At 57.4% G+C, this 20,293-nt stretch overlaps 1 protein-coding gene and 1 long non-coding RNA gene across 2 annotated transcripts in view; both read right to left on the reverse strand.

Moving 5' to 3' along the window:
- Window positions 1-19,370, reverse strand: part of LOC142930995 (uncharacterized) — a 230,162-nt gene extending 210,792 nt beyond the window's left edge. The window contains exon 1 of the long non-coding RNA XR_012946993.1: window positions 19,297-19,370. This is a non-coding gene — a long non-coding RNA (uncharacterized LOC142930995). The remainder of the gene's footprint in view (window positions 1-19,296) is intronic.
- Window positions 1,768-9,419, reverse strand: LOC142930994 (uncharacterized). Its single transcript, XM_076074186.1, has 3 exons — window positions 9,238-9,419; window positions 8,578-9,200; window positions 1,768-2,777 (listed from the first exon to the last, which is right to left on the reverse strand). The coding sequence occupies exons 2-3, from the start codon at window positions 8,735-8,737 to the stop codon at window positions 1,768-1,770; spliced, it is 1,170 nt and encodes a 389-aa protein (XP_075930301.1). The 5' UTR covers window positions 8,738-9,200; window positions 9,238-9,419.
- Window positions 19,371-20,293: the final 923 nt, after the last annotated feature.

Genomic DNA, 20,293 nt, shown 5'->3' on the forward strand with positions numbered 1-20,293 from the left:
TGTGTGTGTGGTGTGTGTGAGTGGTGTGTGAGTGGTGTGTGAGTGGTGTGTGTGAGTGTGGTGTGTGCGAGTGTGGTGTGTGTGAGTGTGGTGTGTGTGTGAGTGGTGTGCGTGTGGTGTGAGTGTGGTGTGAGTGTGGTGTGAGTGTGGTGAGTGTGGTGTGAGTGTGGTGTGAGTGTGGTGTGAGTGGTGTGAGTGTGGTGAGTGTGGTGTGAGTGGTGTGAGTGTGGTGTGAGTGTGGTGTGAGTGTGGTGTGAGTGTGGTGAGTGTGGTGTGAGTGTGGTGTGAGTGTGGTGAGTGTGGTGTGAGTGTGGTGAGTGTGGTGTGAGTGTGGTGTGAGTGTGGTGTGAGTGCGGTGAGTGTGGTGTGAGTGTGGTGAGTGTGGTGAGTGTGGTGTGAGTGTGGTGTGAGTGTGGTGTGAGTGTGGTCAGTGTGGTGTGAGTGTGGTGTGAGTGTGGTGTGAGGGTGGTGTGAGTGTGGTGTGAGTGTGGTGAGTGTGGTGTGAGTGTGGTGAGTGTGGTGTGAGTGTGGTGTGAGTGTGGTGTGAGTGTGGTGTGAGTGTGGTGAGTGTGGTGTGAGTGTGGTGAGTGTGGTGAGTGTGGTGTGAGTGTGGTGTGAGTGTGGTGAGTGTGGTGTGAGTGTGGTGTGAGTGTGGTGTGAGTGTGGTGTGAGTGTGGTGTGAGTGTGGTGAGTGTGGTGTGAGTGTGGTGAGTGTGGTGAGTGTGGTGTGAGTGTGGTGAGTGTGGTGTGAGTGTGGTGTGAGTGTGGTGTGAGTGTGGTGTGAGTGTGGTGAGTGTGGTGTGAGTGTGGTGTGAGTGTGGTGTGAGTGCGGTGAGTGTGGTGTGAGTGTGGTGAGTGTGGTGAGTGTGGTGTGAGTGTGGTGTGAGTGTGGTGTGAGTGTGGTCAGTGTGGTGTGAGTGTGGTGTGAGTGTGGTGTGAGGGTGGTGTGAGTGTGGTGTGAGTGTGGTGAGTGTGGTGTGAGTGTGGTGAGTGTGGTGTGAGTGTGGTGTGAGTGTGGTGTGAGTGTGGTGTGAGTGTGGTGAGTGTGGTGTGAGTGTGGTGAGTGTGGTGAGTGTGGTGTGAGTGTGGTGTGAGTGTGGTGAGTGTGGTGTGAGTGTGGTGAGTGTGGTGTGAGTGTGGTGTGAGTGTGGTGTGAGTGTGGTGAGTGTGGTGTGAGTGTGGTGAGTGTGGTGAGTGTGGTGTGAGTGTGGTGAGTGTGGTGTGAGTGTGGTGTGAGTGTGGTGTGAGTGTGGTGTGAGTGTGGTGAGTGTGGTGTGAGTGTGGTGTGAGTGTGGTGTGAGTGTGGTGTGAGTGTGGTGTGAGTGTGGTGTCAGTGTGGTGAGTGTGGTGAGTGTGGTGTGAGTGTGGTGTGAGTGTGGTGAGTGTGGTGTGAGTGTGGTGTGAGTGTGGTGAGTGTGGTGTGAGTGTGGTGTGGTGAGTGTGGTGAGTGTGGTGTGAGTGTGGTGTGAGTGTGGTGTGAGTGTGGTGTGAGTGTGGTGTGAGTGTGGTGACCGCGGTGCGCGAGTGCCGCGGTCACGCCGGCCCCACGCCGGGGCGGCGCTCACTCCGCCCCGCGCCGGACGATGCCGGCGGTGGCGGCGGTGGCGGTGGTGGCGGCGGGCAAACTCCACGCCCCCTGGCCACCCTCGCCCGGCCCCGAGTCTCCCGTCCCCCCCCCCCCCGCCCGCTCCACGCTCGACCGCCGCCGAGGCCGACCGCTCCTCTCGACCCCAACGACCGGGATGGTCGCGCCCGCCCGCCGGCCCGCTAGAGCCGGTAGGGGTACTCGTCCAGGTACTCCTTGAGGCGGCCGGGCAGCGGCAGGTCGGCGACGGCGCGCGCGTTGCGGTTGATGACGGTGCGGCTGAGGTGCTGCAGCGTTGGCGCCGAGCTGTAGTACGGCCTCGTCAGCTTCAGCTGCACCGACGCGGCCGCCGCCGCCGGCGCCGGTGGCGCCGGCGGCGCCGCGGCACGTGACGCCGGCGCCGGCGCCGCGGCCGCCGCGGCGCCGGCGCCGTCTTCCGGCGGTACCGCGATTTCCGGCGCCGCCAGCGGCGGCAGAGGAGGCGGCGGTGGCGGCGGCCGCGGTGGGAGCAGCGGCTGTTGTTGTTGTTGTTGTTGCACCGGCGGCGGCGGCGTCGGAGCAACGGCGCCGTGCCCACCGCCGTCATCATCCGGCTCCGCTTCCTGCGGCAACGTCGGTCGCTGCGCCGCCGCCGCCGTCGCCGCCGGCTGCTGCGGTCGTAGCGCCGGCCCATCGGCACCGTCCCGCCCACGGGCGCCGTCCTCCACGGCCGAGGTAGCGGTGTTATTGGCGGCGGCCGCGGCAGCACCGCCGCCGGTAAAAGCGCCGGCGGCACCGCCACCACCGCCGCCACCACCGCCGCCACCACCGCCACCACCACCGCCACCACCACCGCCGCCACCACCGCCACCACCACCCGCGTTATTAACGACGGCGCCGGCGGCGGCGGCGGCGGTCTCGGCGGCGCCGGGCGCGTCGGCGGCCTCCAGCTGGCTGGCGCCGACGTAGAACTGCACGAGGCCCACCACGTCGTCAAACTGCAGCACCTTGGGGCGCACGACGAAGGCCGAGTCGAGGCTGAACTTGCCGCCGGCACACTCGATGCGCACGTTGGTGGGGCCGCGGCTCGTCTTCACCGACAGCGTGAAGAGGTAGTCCGGGTGCGTCGAGTCGCGCACCAGGAACGTACCCTCCGCACTCTGCCGCAGCATCTGCCGCGCGTCACTCGCCGTCAGGGAGCCCCAGTACCAGCCTGGGGGCGGCGGGGGGTGGGGAGTGGGGAGAGATAATAATATCATTACAGCGCGGGTAAAATCAGAAGCAGGATATTTATTCACGCCGGGGGAATCCGATGAGCTGTAAAGCTCTTTTTCACCGATGTCAAGGTCGGGGCGAAGTAAGAAAGGGTAATAAAACGTGTGTTTATTTATTTATTTATGTTACCGGGGTAAGGCCTCCACACAACCCCCCTGCCCTCGTTCCACCCCCACACCCCCTCTCCCTCCTTAGTCGTCGCCTCTCCCTTGCTCCGCCTCAAGCGCCTTTCCTTTTTAGGACACGCCCTCTTCTTGCTCAGGCCCCGCCCCCTACCCCGCCCCCCCCCGCCCCAACGGAGTGCACCGTGACGGTTCTGCGCCAACGGAGCCGACCAAGATCCCTCGGAGAGCAGCAAGACAACAACAACGACAACAACAACGACAACAACAACGACGACGATGATGATGGCGACGATGATAACGCCAACACTGCAGATTGATTACAGCAGTGATGGGGGGGGGGCAGACGCCTTGTGACGAGTGCCGGCAAATCGGGGGGAGAGCGAACGCAAGTGAACAAATGTCATTCCCATCAGCCCCCCCCCCGCGCCCGCCCCCCCCCCCCGCACGCGGTGGTTCTGTGCAGTCTCCACCTCGTACCGCGCCACTCTGTTGCCAAGCCTGCTTAGCTCGACGCTCTTCCTACGTGCTCTGATGCGAGGGCCGTTTCGTGAAATGTCACCGATCACGTATTTTTCTTGGTTCAGGGGGGGGGGTGGGCCGTGTCCTTGATGGATTTGTGTTATCATTTCACCATCTCCATCTCCATCAGTGTCATCGCCTGCTCATCGCCGCCAGCATCGACGTCGCCACTGCCAGGGCCGTAATGGACACGTGCGGCGCCGCGCTCCGGTTTCGCTTCGCTGTGCGATCGTTATTATCTCCGCTACAACTATCCCCCAACCCCAACCACAAATTCAACACAAAACCACACGGAGTTCGACCTTGGTAGGATGGCTCGCTCGCTCGCTCCCTCTCCGCCCGCTCGCTCTCGCTCTCTCGCTCCCCACCGCCAACTCACTCGGTCACTCGCTCGGCCACTCAGACGTGCACACTCACTCACACACTCACTCACACGTGCACACTCACTCGCACGTGCACACTCACTCACACGTGCACACTCACTCACACACTCACTCACACGTGCACACTCACTCACACACTCACTCACACGTGCACACTTACACGTGCACACTCACTCACACGTGCACACTCACTCACACACTCACTCACACGTGCACACTTACACGTGCACACTCACTCACACGTGCACACTCACTCACACGTGCACACTCACTCACACGTGCACACTCACTCGTGCACACTCACTCAAACACTCACTCACACGTGCACACTCACACGTGCACACTCACTCACACGTGCACACTCACACGTGCACACTCACTCACACGTGCACACTCACTCACTCGTGCACACTCACTCACACGTGCACACTCACACGTGCACACTCACTCGTGCACACTCACTCACACGTGCACACTCACCCGTGCACACTCACTCAAACACTCACTCACACGTGCACACTCACTCGTGCACACTCACTCACATGTGCACACTCACACGTGCACACTCACTCACACGTGCACACTCACCCGTGCACACTCACTCACACACTCACTCACTCGTGCACACTCACACGTGCACACTCACTCGTGCACACTCACTCACTCGTGCACACTCACTCGTGCACACTCACTCGTGCACACTCACTCGTGCACACTCACTCACACGTGCACACTCACACGTGCACACTCACTCACACGTGCACACTCACACGTGCACACTCACTCACACGTGCACACTCACACGTGCACACTCACTCACTCGTGCACACTCACTCGTGCACACTCACTCGTGCACACTCACTCACACATGCACACTCACTCGTGCACACTCACTCACACGTGCACACTCACCCGTGCACACTCACTCACACACTCACTCACACATGCACACTCACTCGTGCACACTCACACGTGCACACTCACTCACACGTGCACACTCACTCCCTACCACCAACTCTCTCTCTCGATCCCTCCGATCGCCGTGAGACGTCGGGACGGGCGGCGCTTTGACCCCAATGAGGGGCACGGGCGGCGCTGTGTTTGTTCATAGTTGTGGTGGTTGTTGTGGTTGTGGTGGTTGTGGTGGTTGTTGTGGTGGTTGTGGTGGTTGTTGTGGTGGTTGTTTGTTAATAGTTGTGATGGTTGTGGTGGTTGTTGTGATGGTTGTGGTGGTTATTGTGGTTGTGTTTGTTAATAATTATGATGGTTGTGGTGGTTGTTGTGGTTGTGTTTGTTAATAGGTGATGGTTGTGGTGGTTGTTGTGATGGTTGTGGTGGTTGTTGTGGTTGTGTTTGTTAATAGGTGATGGTTGTGGTGGTTGTTGTGATGGTTGTGGTGGTTGTTGTGGTTGTGTTTGTTAATAGGTGATGGTTGTGCTGGTTGTTGTGATGGTTGTGGTGATTGTGTTTGTTGTTGTGGTTGTGTTTGTTGTTGTGATGGTTGTGGTGGTTGTTGTGGTATTTGTGATTGTGTTTGTTGTTGTGGTTGTGTTTGTTGTTGTGGTTGTTGTGATGGTTGTGGTGGTTGTTGTGGTGATTGTGTTTGTTGTTGTGGTTGTGGTGGTTGTTGTGGTGGTTGTGATGGTTGTGGTGGTTGTTGTGGTGATTGTGGTTGTTGTGGTGGTTGTTGTGGTGGTTGTTGTGGTTGTTGTAGTTGCCGCTGGCCGGTGTTTGTTTGTTGCCGTGGTCACAGTTTTTGTTGTGGATGCCCACACGCTCGCACGTCGAGAAAATCGAGAGACGGTGACCCCTCACACTCTCACATCACTCTCTCCCCACTCTCTCACTCTCTCACATCACCCACTCTCTCACACTCTCACATCACTCACTCTCTCACATCACTCACTCTCTCACATCTCTCACATCACTCTCTCCCCACTCTCTCACATCACTCTCTCCCCACTCTCTCTCCCGCTCACATAATTCACTTTCACATTCGCTCCATCCCTCACACTCTGTCTCACATCACTCTCTCCCCACTCTCTCACCTCACTCTCACATCATTCACACTCTCACATCACTCTCTCTCTCTCACATCACTCTCTACTCTCTCACACTCTCACATCACTCTCACATCACTCTCTCCCCACTCTCTCACATCACTCACACTCTCACATCACTCACTCTCTCACTTGCTCTCTCTCTCTCTCACTTGCACATACACCAACACCACAATCCTGTGACAACACAAAGGAATACGCACACGCACTCTCCATCCCTCTCACACTCTCTCTCTCTCTGCATCCCTGTCTCCGCGAGCCTCGCACTCCCTCGCCATCCATCTGTCACACTCTCAGCACCGCTGCCAATTCACGCTCACTCTCTACCTCTGCCATTATGACATTGACCAGGAAACCGTGACCCTCGTCACAGGGACGAGCTATTTTATACGGGGGTCCCCCTTCGACTATTTTAAAACATAATCACTGCGACCATTATTCACCACAATAACGTCAATAGCGTAATAATAGGGTTTTTCCCCCTTTTATTTTAGGCAACAAAACTGAAACCCTTATAACAAGGATTCATGTCTGAATTAACCACAATACCTGCAGTAAAAATGCAAACAAAAAACATACTATGATAATATATGCATTGTCCTTGAAACCCCATTATTACATTTTTGTACTGGCAAATTAGGTCTAATGATGTAGATGCTCACCCCGAGCCCTCATTACTTTGATAGTGCATTGTCTTTGAGCTGTACGCCTTTTGGCGTCATCTGGTCGAGCACCAATTGGGTCGAGGCTCAAAAGAAAGCCGTCCCTTGGTGTGGGCCAATCAGTTTCAAGGACAATGCATATATTATCATAGCATGTATTTTGTTTGCATTTTGACTGCAGGTATTGTGGTTAATGCAGACATGAATCCTTGCAAAAAGGTTTCAGTTTTGTTGCCAGAAAAAAAAGGGGAAAAACCCTATTATTATGATTTGGTACTGGCAAAGGAGGTCTAATGATGAACGTGAATAGCGATTAACATTGTCGCGCCCTTTTGCCGATCGGCGCTTCTGCCAGCGTGGCACCCAAGCTACGTTCGGAACGCCTCGCCACTTGCAATGGGGGCAATCGGAGTCGGTAGATGTGTTCAAGTCTGCAAACCCCGTCTCTTTAAACGGAGCCTTGCCCCTCTCTCGGTCGGGCGGTGTCCCCCGGTCCTGTTTTTGTTTCCCGCTTCTCATGCATTGCGCATTGGGATCTGAGGATGGCACGCCGCGTTCTACACTTGAATTCTTCTTGTAACCCTACGAATACACCTTCTCCAGCCGCACCCCGGCCTCAACCATAACCTTAACTCTAACCCTGGCGCTCTCTTTTAGCCCGAACCCTGGCTAGAACAGCGACGCGAACCCACGCCTCTCAACTCTCAACGTCAGCACGAACACCGACGCCCGCGTTCAGATTCACAGCCCCAAGTGACTCCACCGCCGGACAAAGGTCTCTCCCCCCCCCCCCTCCCCCGCAGCAGTGTTTGGTCCCACGGGGGTCGTTTGGCCATACTTCACCACGCCGATCTGTGCGGGACGGTGACGGGAAGGTGACGGGAAGGGCGGGCGGGACTCCAGACGGGTTCAGATATCACCCAGAGCCGCCGATGTTGGCCACGGCCGGGAATGGAACTCGGGTCGCCGGGTTCATGGCGACAACACCGCGCTTCTAACTTTAGCGCGGGGGGCTCAGCCTGCTGCTGTCGCGGCGACGGCCTCCGACGTGCACCTGGCCGGCACGGCGCACGGAGCAAGGGGGGGCGAGGTCCCCCGGCTCCTGCCAACGCCCCAAGCCCCTCGCCCTGACGGCTCTACCCCTGTGCCGGCACGCACCTCGCCGGTAACGCGCGGTGGACCGGCCCTGCACGACCCACGACTTCACCGGCACCGCACGACCCACACCGGCCCCGCACGACCCACGCTCTCACCGGCCCCGCACGACCCACGCCCTCACCGGCACGGCACGACCCACAAGGTGACAGTGGGCGTGTGTGTGTGTGGGGAAATCGAGAGCGGGGGAGAGCGGAGGAGAGGAGAGGAAAGGGGAGAGCGGAGGAGAGGAGAGAAAGCCTGCGGATGAGCGCAAGACGGTGGAGAGGGCGGAGAGGAGAGTGGGGAAAGAGTGGGGGAGCGCAGAGAGGAGAGACTAAGAAGAGCGGAGGAGAGAGCGGAGGAGAGAGCGGAGGAGAGAGGGGAGGAGAGAGCGGAGGAGAGAGCGGGAGGAGAGAGCGGGAGGAGAGAGGGGAGGAGAGAGCGGAGGAGAGAGCGGAGGAGAGAGCGGAGGAGAGAGCGGAGGAGAGGGCGGAGGAGAGAGGGGAGGAGAGAGCGGAGGACAGAGCGGAGGAGAGGGCGGAGGAGAGAGGGGAGGAGAGAGCGGAGGAGAGAGCGGAGGAGAGAGCGGAGGAGAGGGCGGAGGAGAGAGTGGAGGAAGAGCGGAGGAGGAAGAGCGGAGGAGAGAGCGGAGGAGAGAGCGGAGGAGAGAGCCAGGAGGAGAGAGCGGAGGAGAGAGCGGAGGAGGAGAGCGGAGGAGAGAGCGGAGGAGAGCGGAGGAGAGAGCGGAGGAGAGAGCGGAGGAGAGAGCGGAGGAGAGAGCGGAAGGAGGAGAGAGCGGAGGAGAGAGCGGAGGAGAGAGCGGAGAGAGGAGAGAGCGGGGTCGCAGCGCACCTGACAGCTGGAGGTGGCGCATCGCCGCCGCTGGCACGGGCGTCGTGATGCTGGCGGCGGCGGCCGCCCGGCCCCGCTGCGGCTCGCGCTTGCACGACGGTGCCGCCTCCGCCGCGGGGCGGTGGGGCAGCTGGGGCCGGCTCTCCTCCAGGCAAGTCATTTGCGGGGGAAGCGGGGGGCTCGTCCCATCCGGCGGGTTGGGGGGCCGTGGAGGGGGGGGGGGGGAGTAGACGGGGTCGGGGGTCACGAGGTCGCGGCCGGCCGGCCGGTGGCGGCGGTGGAGGTCGGAGGTCGTCGGAGGTCGTCGGAGGTCGTCGGAGGTCGTGCCAGCGCCGGCGGTGGCAGTGGGGGAGGGTCCCGCGTGGATCCTGGCCGTGGATTCGGCTGTCGCCGTCGATGTCCAGACTCCGAAAAAACTCCGCCGCGCGTTTTTATTTTGTTTCACAGGAGGGCCGACGGACGCGGCGGCGAATCGTCATCCATGTCGACGCGCACGTTCCGTTGTCCTCCCAAGTGACGACAATAATACTAACAGTAAATCATTCACGGTCGCGTGGGAAATAAAAGCCTATTGCAAAATTGCCGTTGAAAAAAAAAAAAACCATCATCTAAACGACGCGAGCCTGAGCCTGAGCCTGAGCCAGGAGCCTGAGCCTGAGCCTGAGCCTGAGCCTGAGTCAGGAGCTGGGCCGTGTGCCGGGATTCCGCCGAGAGCGGCCGCCTTTTAATAGAAAGTTGTCGATGCCTTCGTCCCGTTGCGCAAACGCTGGTTCCTCGAATCTGCTACCACCCCCTTTTCTCCGCCACCCCCCCCCCCCCCCCCAACCCCCACCCCCACACAGCCCGACCCAACCTCTCGGCTACCTCGCTCGCCAAATCCTCCTCCTCCTCCGTCGTCGTCGTCACTGCTGCTACCTCCTCCCCCTCCTCCCCCTCCTCCTCCTCCTCCTCCTCCCTCGTCCCTCCTCTCTCCCCCTACCCCGCTAAAGGAAGGAAATCAAATGGGGGGGGGGGGGGGGGCGTGTGTGGGAGGGGGGAGGGGAAATCCTCGAAGATCGATTACGTTCGACGGGGAGAAAAAACACTCGATGCCGTTGACCGCAGCGGCGGCGGTCGCGGCGGCAGCGGCGGTGGCTGCAGTTGATGTGGCCCGGAGCCGCGTCCCACGGATCGGTCACCCGATGACTTTGTTCACGAACGCCGGCCACTCGGATTAATTTCGGGGGAGGAGGAGGTGCACGGGCGGCCGCGTGTTGCCCCACTCGGCCAAACTTCCACCGGTGTGTCAATGTTTCTTCGCCTGGCCCCTCCTCTTCCCTTCGGCCGACGGGAGCTGGAACGATTTCGTTTAAGGGGTTAAAACACCAACAGCGACGAAGAAAAACGTCTTGAAGCGTTCAAAATCCGGTGGAATCCCCGCCGGCTCTGGCGTTCCACCTCCACCCCCCCCCCGCCCCCCTGCCCCGCGGGTCAATTTCACGTCGACACAAACACCTGGCGGCGAGAACACGCGGAGTTAGTGACGAGGCGGAACGGACACACACGCACGTGCGCGCGCTCGCGTGTGCACGTGCGTGTGTGTGTGAGTGACACACACACACGCACGTGCACACGCGGGTACGCCAGTGACACACACACGAGCACACGCGGGTACGCGAGTGACACACACACACACACAGCGAGCACACGCGGGTACGCGAGTGACATACACACACACGAGCACACGCGGTTACGCGAGTGACACACACACACACACGAGCACACGCGGGTACGCGAGTGACACACACACACACACAGCGAGCACACGCGGGTACGCGAGTGACACACACACACACGAGCACACGCGGGTACGCGAGTGACACACACACACACACACGAGCACACGCGGGTACGCGAGTGACACACACACACACACACGAGCACACGCGGGTACGCGAGTGACACACACACACACGTGCAATGCGCACACACACGTGCAGCGTGCACGACACGCGGAGACAAATAGCACGTGAGGTCATTTGTGTATGCCAAGGACACACAACAAAGACAAAGATCCCCCATTATAGACTTCAACAGACTGTTGGGGGCAAGTGCTGTTAGCGAGTAGCAGCACCTATGAAGGCCGGCACTGTGGCACACGAGGGGGTGGGCGGCCAGCACCACGCCCGGCCGCCTTTGTCTCCCCCAGTAACGATGTTTACATTTGCGGCTGAGTCGACCTAGGGGAGGCCCGGGGACCGGTTTAGACAATCGTCACCGGTTGTTGTCCGTGAGCGGGAATCGAACTCGGGTCGCCGGCATCGCAGCGCGGCGTAGCGCTAACCGCTGCGCCACCGCTCCCCCGTCACGCACGACGCTCGCACCACACACGCGCGCATCTCTGCGCGTGTTGTACTGCTACGCGCGTTGTTCCGCCGGCGTCTCTTTTGTCTGTGCCGCTCGAGAGCGACAAAGGGCTGCACATCGCAGTCGTCGCATTAGCGCCGGGGGGTTGTGAACTCGCTCCTCCTCCTCCTCCTCGTTGTTGTTGTTGTTGTCGCTGTGTTTGTTTCGTTCCCGTGCAGCTCCGACTGGCACGGTTTGGCTACGGACGCTGCGAAAGTTGTTCAACATAGGCAACAACAAAATCGCTGAGCGGCCGGGACAACACGACACGCACGCAGCGCGTCCGCACGAACACACGCGTGTACACAGCCTGCACGTTTGAAGGCGTGGACCCGCGGACCCAGGAGGGCTACCAGCACACGACCAAGGGCAGTGGCCACAGTCTCGACAAGCGGGCGCTCTTCACTCATTTCCGGGGGGGGGGGGGTGCGAGGGCCAAAACGCCATTTGAAACCCCTTGGGGGGGGAGGCGGGGGGGTTTGACAGCAGCACGATGACGATGGTGATGATGATGGGGGGGGGGTGGAGTTGTCACGTGTTGTGTGCTGTCGGGGGCCGCGCTAAAGGCCACCTGGGGGCCGCCGGTGGCCCGCGGGCCTTTGCGGTGAAGAAACGCCAATCTTGTATGTCTCACATTCACGCAACTGTTTAATTTTCCCCAAAACTATATTCTCTTTATCACACACACCAAGGCCGTAGCCATGGAGTCAACAAATCTTTCAGGGGGTCTGGGGGTCTGGGCCCCCCCCCCCCCAGAAAAAAAATCTAAATTTTAAAACTAATTTCCTGCCTAAAATATAAAAAAATGCACTAAAACATGGGATTGACTTTTGATTTATTTTTAACAATAATGTCTAATAGTGTATTGTATTACATTGCTGTTTTTTTTATTTTTTTACCTTCTCGTGTTTCATTGTATGTAATGGCTTAATAAAGTACAACCATAACCACAATCATATAAACATAATTCTATTTTATAGCAATATATTGGGGGGGGACATTTTGAGCAATCATCTGCGGGTGAAATGGCCCAGGAAACCCAAATCAAGTATTACATATACAACACTGAAATGACGCCGCCACGATATTATTAAACTCTCGTTGCATTTTAAACGTCGTCGCGAGGGATACAAAGGCGGCCGGGCGTGGAGCTGGCCAACCCATCCCCCCCCCCTCGTGTGCTGTGCCGGCCTTGATAGGTGCTGCTGCTCGCTAAACGGCACTTGCCCCAAAAGCCTGCTGAAGGCTACACGGGGGATCTTTGTCTGAGTGCAAATTGTCCGACATGGAAGGCGTTCCTGATGGCAGGCGACGCCTCGCTCCCGTAATCACGTGCGGTCTGAATCTCTCTCCCACGCGCACAAAGACAAAGGCACCACCCCGTGGGGCTGATAGGACAAGTGCCGTTGGCAACCACCGTAGGTGCACCACACAAATGACAAGGGGTGGTTGGGTGTAGCAAGAATTCCGCCCGATCGCCTTCGTCTCCCCCGTGGCGATGTTTACACACCGCACCGGGTACTCACTTGAGGCCGAGTTGACCTAGGGGAGGCCCACGATCGGTTCTGATTATCGTCACCGGCCGTGAGCGGGGATTCAAACCCCACGTCGCCGGGTTCCGTAGCGCGGCATGCTAACCACCACTACACGACCGCTACCCACACACACGTGTGTGTGTGTCTACACGTGTGTGTGTACACATGCACACACACGTGTGTGTGTACACATGCGCACACACACGTAAAGATCCCCCATATAGCCTTAACAGACTGTAGGTGCAAGTGCTGTTAGCGAGCACCTATGAAGGCCGGAACGGTACACGAGGGGGTGGGTGGCCAGCACCACGCCCGACCGCCTTTGTCTCCCTAGTGGCGATGTTTACACACCGCACCAGGTACTCATTTGAGGCTGAGTCGACCTAGGGGAGGCCCGGGACCGGTTCAGATAATCGTCACTGGTGTTGGCCGTGAGCGGGAATCGAACCCGGGTCGCCAGGTTCATAGCGCAGCGCGCTAACCGCTACACTATCGCTCCCCACACATGCACACACACACGTGTACACACGCACACACACACGTGTACACACACACGGTGTACACACGCGCGCACACACACGTGTACACACGCACACACACACGTGTACACGTGCACACACGTGTACACGTGTGTGTGTATGCACGTGTGCACATGCACACACACACACGTGTACACACGCACACACACACGTGTACACACGCACATACGTGTACGCGTGCACACACACACGTGTACGCGTGCACACACACACACACAAGTGTACACATGCACACACACACGTGTACACATGCACACACACGTGTACACACGCACACGGACACACACACACACGGTGTACACATGCACACACACGGTGTACACATGCACACACACGGTGTACACATGCACACACACGGTGTACACATGCACACACATGGCGTACACGTGCACACACACACGCGTACACTCACGCGCACACGTACGGAGAGGCGAGTGCTGTCAGCTAGCACCCGTTAGCAGCAGAAGCACACGCACACTTGCCCACGGATCAACACATTCTATTTGAAACACGTTATTGCTGTTGTTGTTATTATTGTAATACGATTACTGTAGCCGTTAGTGCAAGGCTGAGCGCACTACTGCCACTACACCGAGCTGAACCACACACTACCACCCTCCCCACCACCACCACCCTCCCCACCACCACCACCCTCCCCACCACCACCACCACCACACCGGGGTGACCCACACACCACCACCCTCCCCACCACCACACCAGGCTTAACCACACACTACCACCCCCCCACCACCACCCTCCCCACCACCACCACTACACCGGGGTGAACTAAGGACAGCCTCCACTCGGCCAAAGTGCGCAGAGAGCAGAAACTTTCCAGGGATTGTTGTCGATTGCGCAAACCAAAAGCGGCGAGCGGCCACTCGTGGTGGGGGGGGGGGGGGCACAGCGATGAGGCTCCGGGTCCGAACACCGCCAGGATCCTCGGTTCCAGTCCGGGTTGCAGTCCCAATCACGGAGCGATCCCAGCGGGGTGTCTCGTAGACTCGCACAGGGACTTATAGACCCACACATAGACTCACACATAGACTCATAGACTCACACACAGACCCATAGACCCATAGACTCACACACAGACCCATAGACCCATAGACCCACACACGTAGACTCATAGACTCACACAGACTCATAGACTCACACACAGACTCATAGACTCACACAGAGACACATAGACTCACACAGCAGAGACGCATAGATTCACACAGAGACCCATAGACTCACACAGACCCATAGACTCACACAGAGACCCAAAGACTCACACAGACCCATAGACTCACACAGACCCATAGACTCACACAGACCCATAGACTCACACAGACCCATAGACTCACACACAGACTCATAGACTCACACAGAGACCCATAGACTCACACACAGACCAATAGACTCACACAGAGACCCAAAGACTCACACAGACCCATAGACTCACACAGACCCATAGACTCACACAGAGACCCATAGACTCACACAGAGACCGATCGACTCATACAGAGACCCATAGACTCACACACAGACTCATAGACTCACACAGAGACCCAAAGACTCACACAGACCCATAGACTCACAAAGACCCATAGACTCACACACAGACTCATAGACTCACACAGAGACCCATAGACTCATACAGAGACCCATAGACTCATACAGAGACCCAAAGACGCACACAGAGACCGATCGACTCATACAGAGACCCATAGACTCACACAGAGACCCATAGACTCACACACAGACCCAAAGACTCACACAGACCCATAGACTCACACAGAGACCGATCGACTCACACAGAGACTCATTCATAGACTCATACAGAGACCCAAAGACTCACACAGAGACCCAAAGACTCACACAGAGACCCATAGACTCACACACAGACCCAAATACTCACACAGACCCATAGACTCACACAGAGACCGATCGACTCACACAGAGACTCATTCATAGACTCATACAGAGACCCATAGACTCACACAGAGACCCAAAGACTCACACAGAGACCCAAAGACTCACACAGAGACCCATAGACTCACACAGAGACCCAAAGACTCACACAGAGACCCATAGACTCACACACAGACCCATAGACTCACACAGAGACCATGTTAAGATGACACCGGGTTCTCAAGTATAGGGGGAGTTGATGGTCTCAAGCCCGGATCAATTTTCCCTCTGAGATGTTTGTTACATTAATGATGTATATATATAAAACAGAGTTTCTGAGCACAGGCGCAAAAGGGCCACCAAGAACGCCAAGCGAGCAGCAGCAATCAGCTCTAGCGAGGTTGCGACACGGTTATATCACTGAGCGAGGTTATTTTTTCTCGTAAAATCTTGGGAAAAGAGACGATAAATGGGAGGAAGCGGAGGAGGGAATTCCCAAGGGAAGTGTCGCGAGTGGGGAAACAGACAAAGATGTTGTGAGCCGCAGTGGTGTGAGCCGCAGTGGTGTGAGCTCGTGGGTGAGTGGGTGGGTGTGTGGGTGGGTGAGTGTGTGGGTGGGTGAGTGGGTGGGTGAGTGAGTGGGTGAGTGTGTGGGTGGGTGAGTGGGTGAGTGAGTGGGTGAGTGTGTGGGTGGGTGAGTGGGTGGGTGAGTGGGTGGGTGAGTGTGTGGGTGGGTGAGTGGGTGGGTGGGTGAGTGGGTGAGTGGGTGGGTGGGTGAGTGGGTGAGTGAGTGGGTGAGTGAGTGGGTGAGTGTGTGGGTGGGTGGGTGAGTGGGTGAGTGGGTGGGTGAGTGGGTGAGTGAGTGGGTGAGTGTGTGGGTGGGTGAGTGAGTGGGTGAGTGGGAAGAGTGGATGAACGGGTGGCAGAGAGTGTGGGGAGCGGTAGTGCCACGGATAGCGCAAAGCGCATCGAACCTGGCAACCCGAGTTCAATTCCCGCTCACGGTCACCAACACCAGTGACGATTATCTGAATCCGGTCCTGGGCTTCCCCTAGGTCGACTCAGCCTCATATAAGTACCTGGTGCGGTGTGTAAACATCGCCACTGGGGAGACGAAGGCGGCTGGGCGTGGTGCTGGCCACCCACCTCCTCGTGTAGCGTGCCGGCCTTCAGAGGTGCTACTCGCTCACAGCGCTTGCCCCCCTACAGTCTGTTACAGGCTACACGGGGGAATCCTTGTCTGCCGTTGCTTCCGGCAGAGAGGGCGAGTATTTGGTGTGGCGGCAGTGCGCGTCGGTGAAAGTGCCGCCCGCTACTGCAGCTGCCCAGAGGGCGACGACACCAGAGAAGGGGATCTCGAGAAGTAGCTCTGAGACATCCGCCTCCGCGGGACATTCTCCGACACGCGGGGAGAAGGGGCGAGCGTTCGCAAGAACGAGTCGGCGTCGACCCGTCGCGCAAACCGGGGTTCGCAGGAACATCGCAGGGAGGACAACAGTTTCTTTGTCGTCGTCGTTGTTGTTAAAAGGCCAAGGGAATGTTCTGGCCGCAGGATTTTTTTTTTGTTTGGGGGGGGGGGGGCCGAGGAGCACGCGGATTTTTTTTTGCGCACGTTTGTATTTTAAACTCTGCGCTATCCTCCGGCGCGGATTATGTTTCGCGCCGCTCACACCGGCGATGGCTTTCTCATCCACGGGATTTGAAGCATGGACTTCGCCCCAACAAGAAGGCCTTCACACGCAAGCCCCCCTCGGTTCATGCCAAACTTTGAGCTGTGCGGTAGATCAAGGGAGGTTGGCGGGGGGGGGGGGGCGGTAATTGTTGGGGATTTTTTTTGTTATGGCCAAGCACCGGTTTCCGTAGCGCAGAACATGTGAGAAACGTCACTCTGCGCCCCTCACCTCTGCCCCCCACCCCAACCCACCCCACTGACAAAGCGACCTGGGTGATTATTGAACTTGGGAAAAGGATCTGGATTGTAAGGGACTCCGATAAAGTAATATGGATCTTGAACAAACCATCACATGGTGACCTGGATCATTAAAGCAAACGAACGAGGGGGATCTGGCTCTGTAACAATTCAACGAAAGGTGACCTGAACATTGACTGAACTTCGGATACGTATTTGGAGTGTGTGTGCATATGCTGAGCAAGAAGACGAACAAAAAAGGACCTGAGGCTTTAAGGACGATGGCTCTCTGAGGACCCTGGATCAAGGGATCTGGATAAGGAATCACAGAAAGGAACCTGGTCCTGTATGGACCATGAGAAAGGGACCTGGGTGGATCATTGCAAAAACCAGATAGACTAAAACTAAACTATCAACTATTTTATTATTTCACCAGGTAAGGCCTACCGAGCTATGTGGCTCTTTTTCAGAAGCGACCTGGCCACAGATGGTAGCTCAACGAAGATGGCTTATCACGTGGAAATTTATAGCAGCCAAATACTCTAAACACGTGATGTTGATTCTAAATGTAGAGAGCAAAAAAATAACCGGAGGGCCCGGAGAAAAATCCACGCGACGACGAGGAGAGCGACACACAAACTCCAAATATACAGCAGCAGCAGGCGTCAGGGTCGGGATCTAACCCACGACCTCCTGTACACGAAACGAGGTAGTTAACATATCCTAGCCACCGTGATGATGATGAGAGAAAGAGAGAGAGACACGCAAACTCCAAATATACAACAGCAAGCGTCAGGGTCGGGATCGAACCCACGACCTCCTGTATACCATGCGAGGTAGTTAACATCTCCTAGCAACCGTGATGATGATGAGAGAGAGACACGCAAACTCCAAATATACAGCAGCAGGCGTCAGGGTCGGGATCGAACCCACGACCTCCTGTATACCAGGCGAGGTAGTTAACATCTCCTAGCCACCGTGATGATGATGAGAGAGAGACACGCAAACTCCAAACATACAGCAGCAGCCATTAAAGTCGGGATCGAATCCACGACCTCCTGTACACCAGGCGAGGTAGTTAACATCTCCGCGAAGACGTTAACTACATTGACCTTGAACAGGGGACCTAGGTGAACATGGACGCTGAGAAAGACCCTGAGGATCTGTAGGGTTGCCCGAGAGACGTAACCTGGACGTTCGGACGCCACCGAATCCGAGAGCGGCAAGGTTGAGAGTTCAATTCCTAGTTGGGGACGGGGAGGGGGGTGGGTGGGTGGTGGTTGACTTAGCACATCGATCCCTTCCTCCGGGGGTGGGGTCGATATAATTAGTTCAACTTTCTGGGTGGTAGTCAGTGGACATATTCGCCACCCCCATCACCCCACTCCCCCCGCCATAGGAATGTGGAGTTTCCACCACTGGCACCGCGGGCTGTAAAGGTGAGGAGGTGAGAGCCATTGCGTCTCTCTCGCGGCTCGTTCGAGCAACAGCAGCAGCAGTCGCTCTTTGGCCACCGTGGAGCGAAGAGAGCGCGAGACGCGCGCGAGGGAATTGGAGGATGGAGAAGAGGGTGGGGTGCAGGGTTCGCTGATGAACGTGGGAGGGGTGAGGACTTGGGAGGGAGGGGGTTGCGGGTTAGGTGGGGGTGGGGTGGGGGTGGGGTGGGGGAGATGGGGGGGCGGCTGCGTTCCAGGAACTCCGCTCCCTGAGCCCTACCCCCCACTTCCACGAATAAGGGATGTGGCAGCCCCGCCCACTCGCATTCACTCACACGCACACACGCACACAGTGTACACACACACAACGTGTACACACACACACAACGTGTACACACACGTACACACACACACGTACACACAACGTGTACACACACAACGTGTACACACACACAACGTGTACGCACACACACACCGTGTACAAACACACACAACGTGTACACACACGTACAAACACACATGTACACACACACACCATGTACACACACACAACGTGTAAACACACACCGTGTACACACGCACATACACACACCGTGTACACACGCACATACATACACCGTGTACACACACACACCGTGTACATACACACACCGTATATATACACACACACACCGTGTACACACACACATACACCGTGTACACACGCACACACACACCGTGTACACACACACACCGTGTACACACACACCGTATATATACACACACCGTGTACACACACACCGTGTACACATACACACACACACCGTATATACACACACACCGTGTACACACACACCGTGTACACACACACACCGTGTACACACACACACACACCGTATATATATACACACACACACACCGTGTACACACACACCGTGTACACACACACACACACCGTGTACACATACACACCAAATACCCCCCCCCCCCACCCGTGTAGCCTGTACCAGGCTGTAGGGGCAAGTGCTGTTAGCGAGCACCTATGAAGGCCGGCACACGAGGGGGTGGGTGTCCAGCACCACGCCCGGCCGCCTTTGTCTCCCCAGTGGCGATGTTTACTACACATCGCACCAGGTACTCATCTTTGACCGAATCGACTTTGGGGAGGGCCCAGGACCAATTCAGATAATCTTCACTCACTGATATTGCTCGTGAGCTGGAATCGAACTCCGGTTATACACGCACACACACACACAGATCCCGCGGCTGGTGAGCGCACCGCTCTACGTATCCCCGGGCGACCCACGAGTTCGATTCCCGATCAGGAACCAACATCAGCGGCGGACATCTCTGCAACGGTGCCGACTTCGACGCCGAACGAGCGCCGCGTACGCTGGGCGAGACAAAGGCGGCCGGGCGTGGTGCTCCACCCTCGACTCAGCTCTCAAATGAGTAGCCGCTGAAGATGCGTAAACATCGCCACTCGGCAGACACCTCCGATGAGCCACGGTTGGCTACGTACGGTGCGAAAGAAGTCCAGCACACGTATGCACATTGATACAAAGGCAGCCGGGCGTGGTGCTGGCCACCCACCGCCTCGTGTGCCCTAGCGGCCTTCATTGATGCTCGCTGACAGCACTTGCCCCAACAGCCTGCGGAGGCTACACGGGGGATCTTTGGCTTTGTCGAACGACAAGGTGCCGGACGCTGCGAGCGTGATGGCCGGTCCAGAATCGCGCTTGGACAGCCGTCACACAAATCAAAACTCTTCGATGGAACCAACAAAATTACACATTGGAAGGTGCGCAGAGACGCATGGAGAGATGGAGAGAGAGAGATGGAGCCACGCTTGGGATTCTCAACGCGAGACGGGAGAGGAGGAGAGCGTGAAACGCAGGGCTAGTTGAGAGACATCGTGTTCATCGGCACGCTGCAGTGGATATAACCTGATGACGGCGATGGGGAAATCACATCGCGAGACAAGAAGAGAGGGAGGCGTGGCTGAGAGAACTCTCCGCCCCGGGGATGGTGGCATCT

This window comes from Petromyzon marinus, chromosome 46, assembly GCF_048934315.1.
Source record: "Petromyzon marinus isolate PM22_M1 ecotype Great Lakes invasive population chromosome 46, UKy_Petmar_22M1.pri1.0, whole genome shotgun sequence".
NCBI classification, from domain to species: Eukaryota; Metazoa; Chordata; class Hyperoartia; order Petromyzontiformes; family Petromyzontidae; genus Petromyzon; species Petromyzon marinus.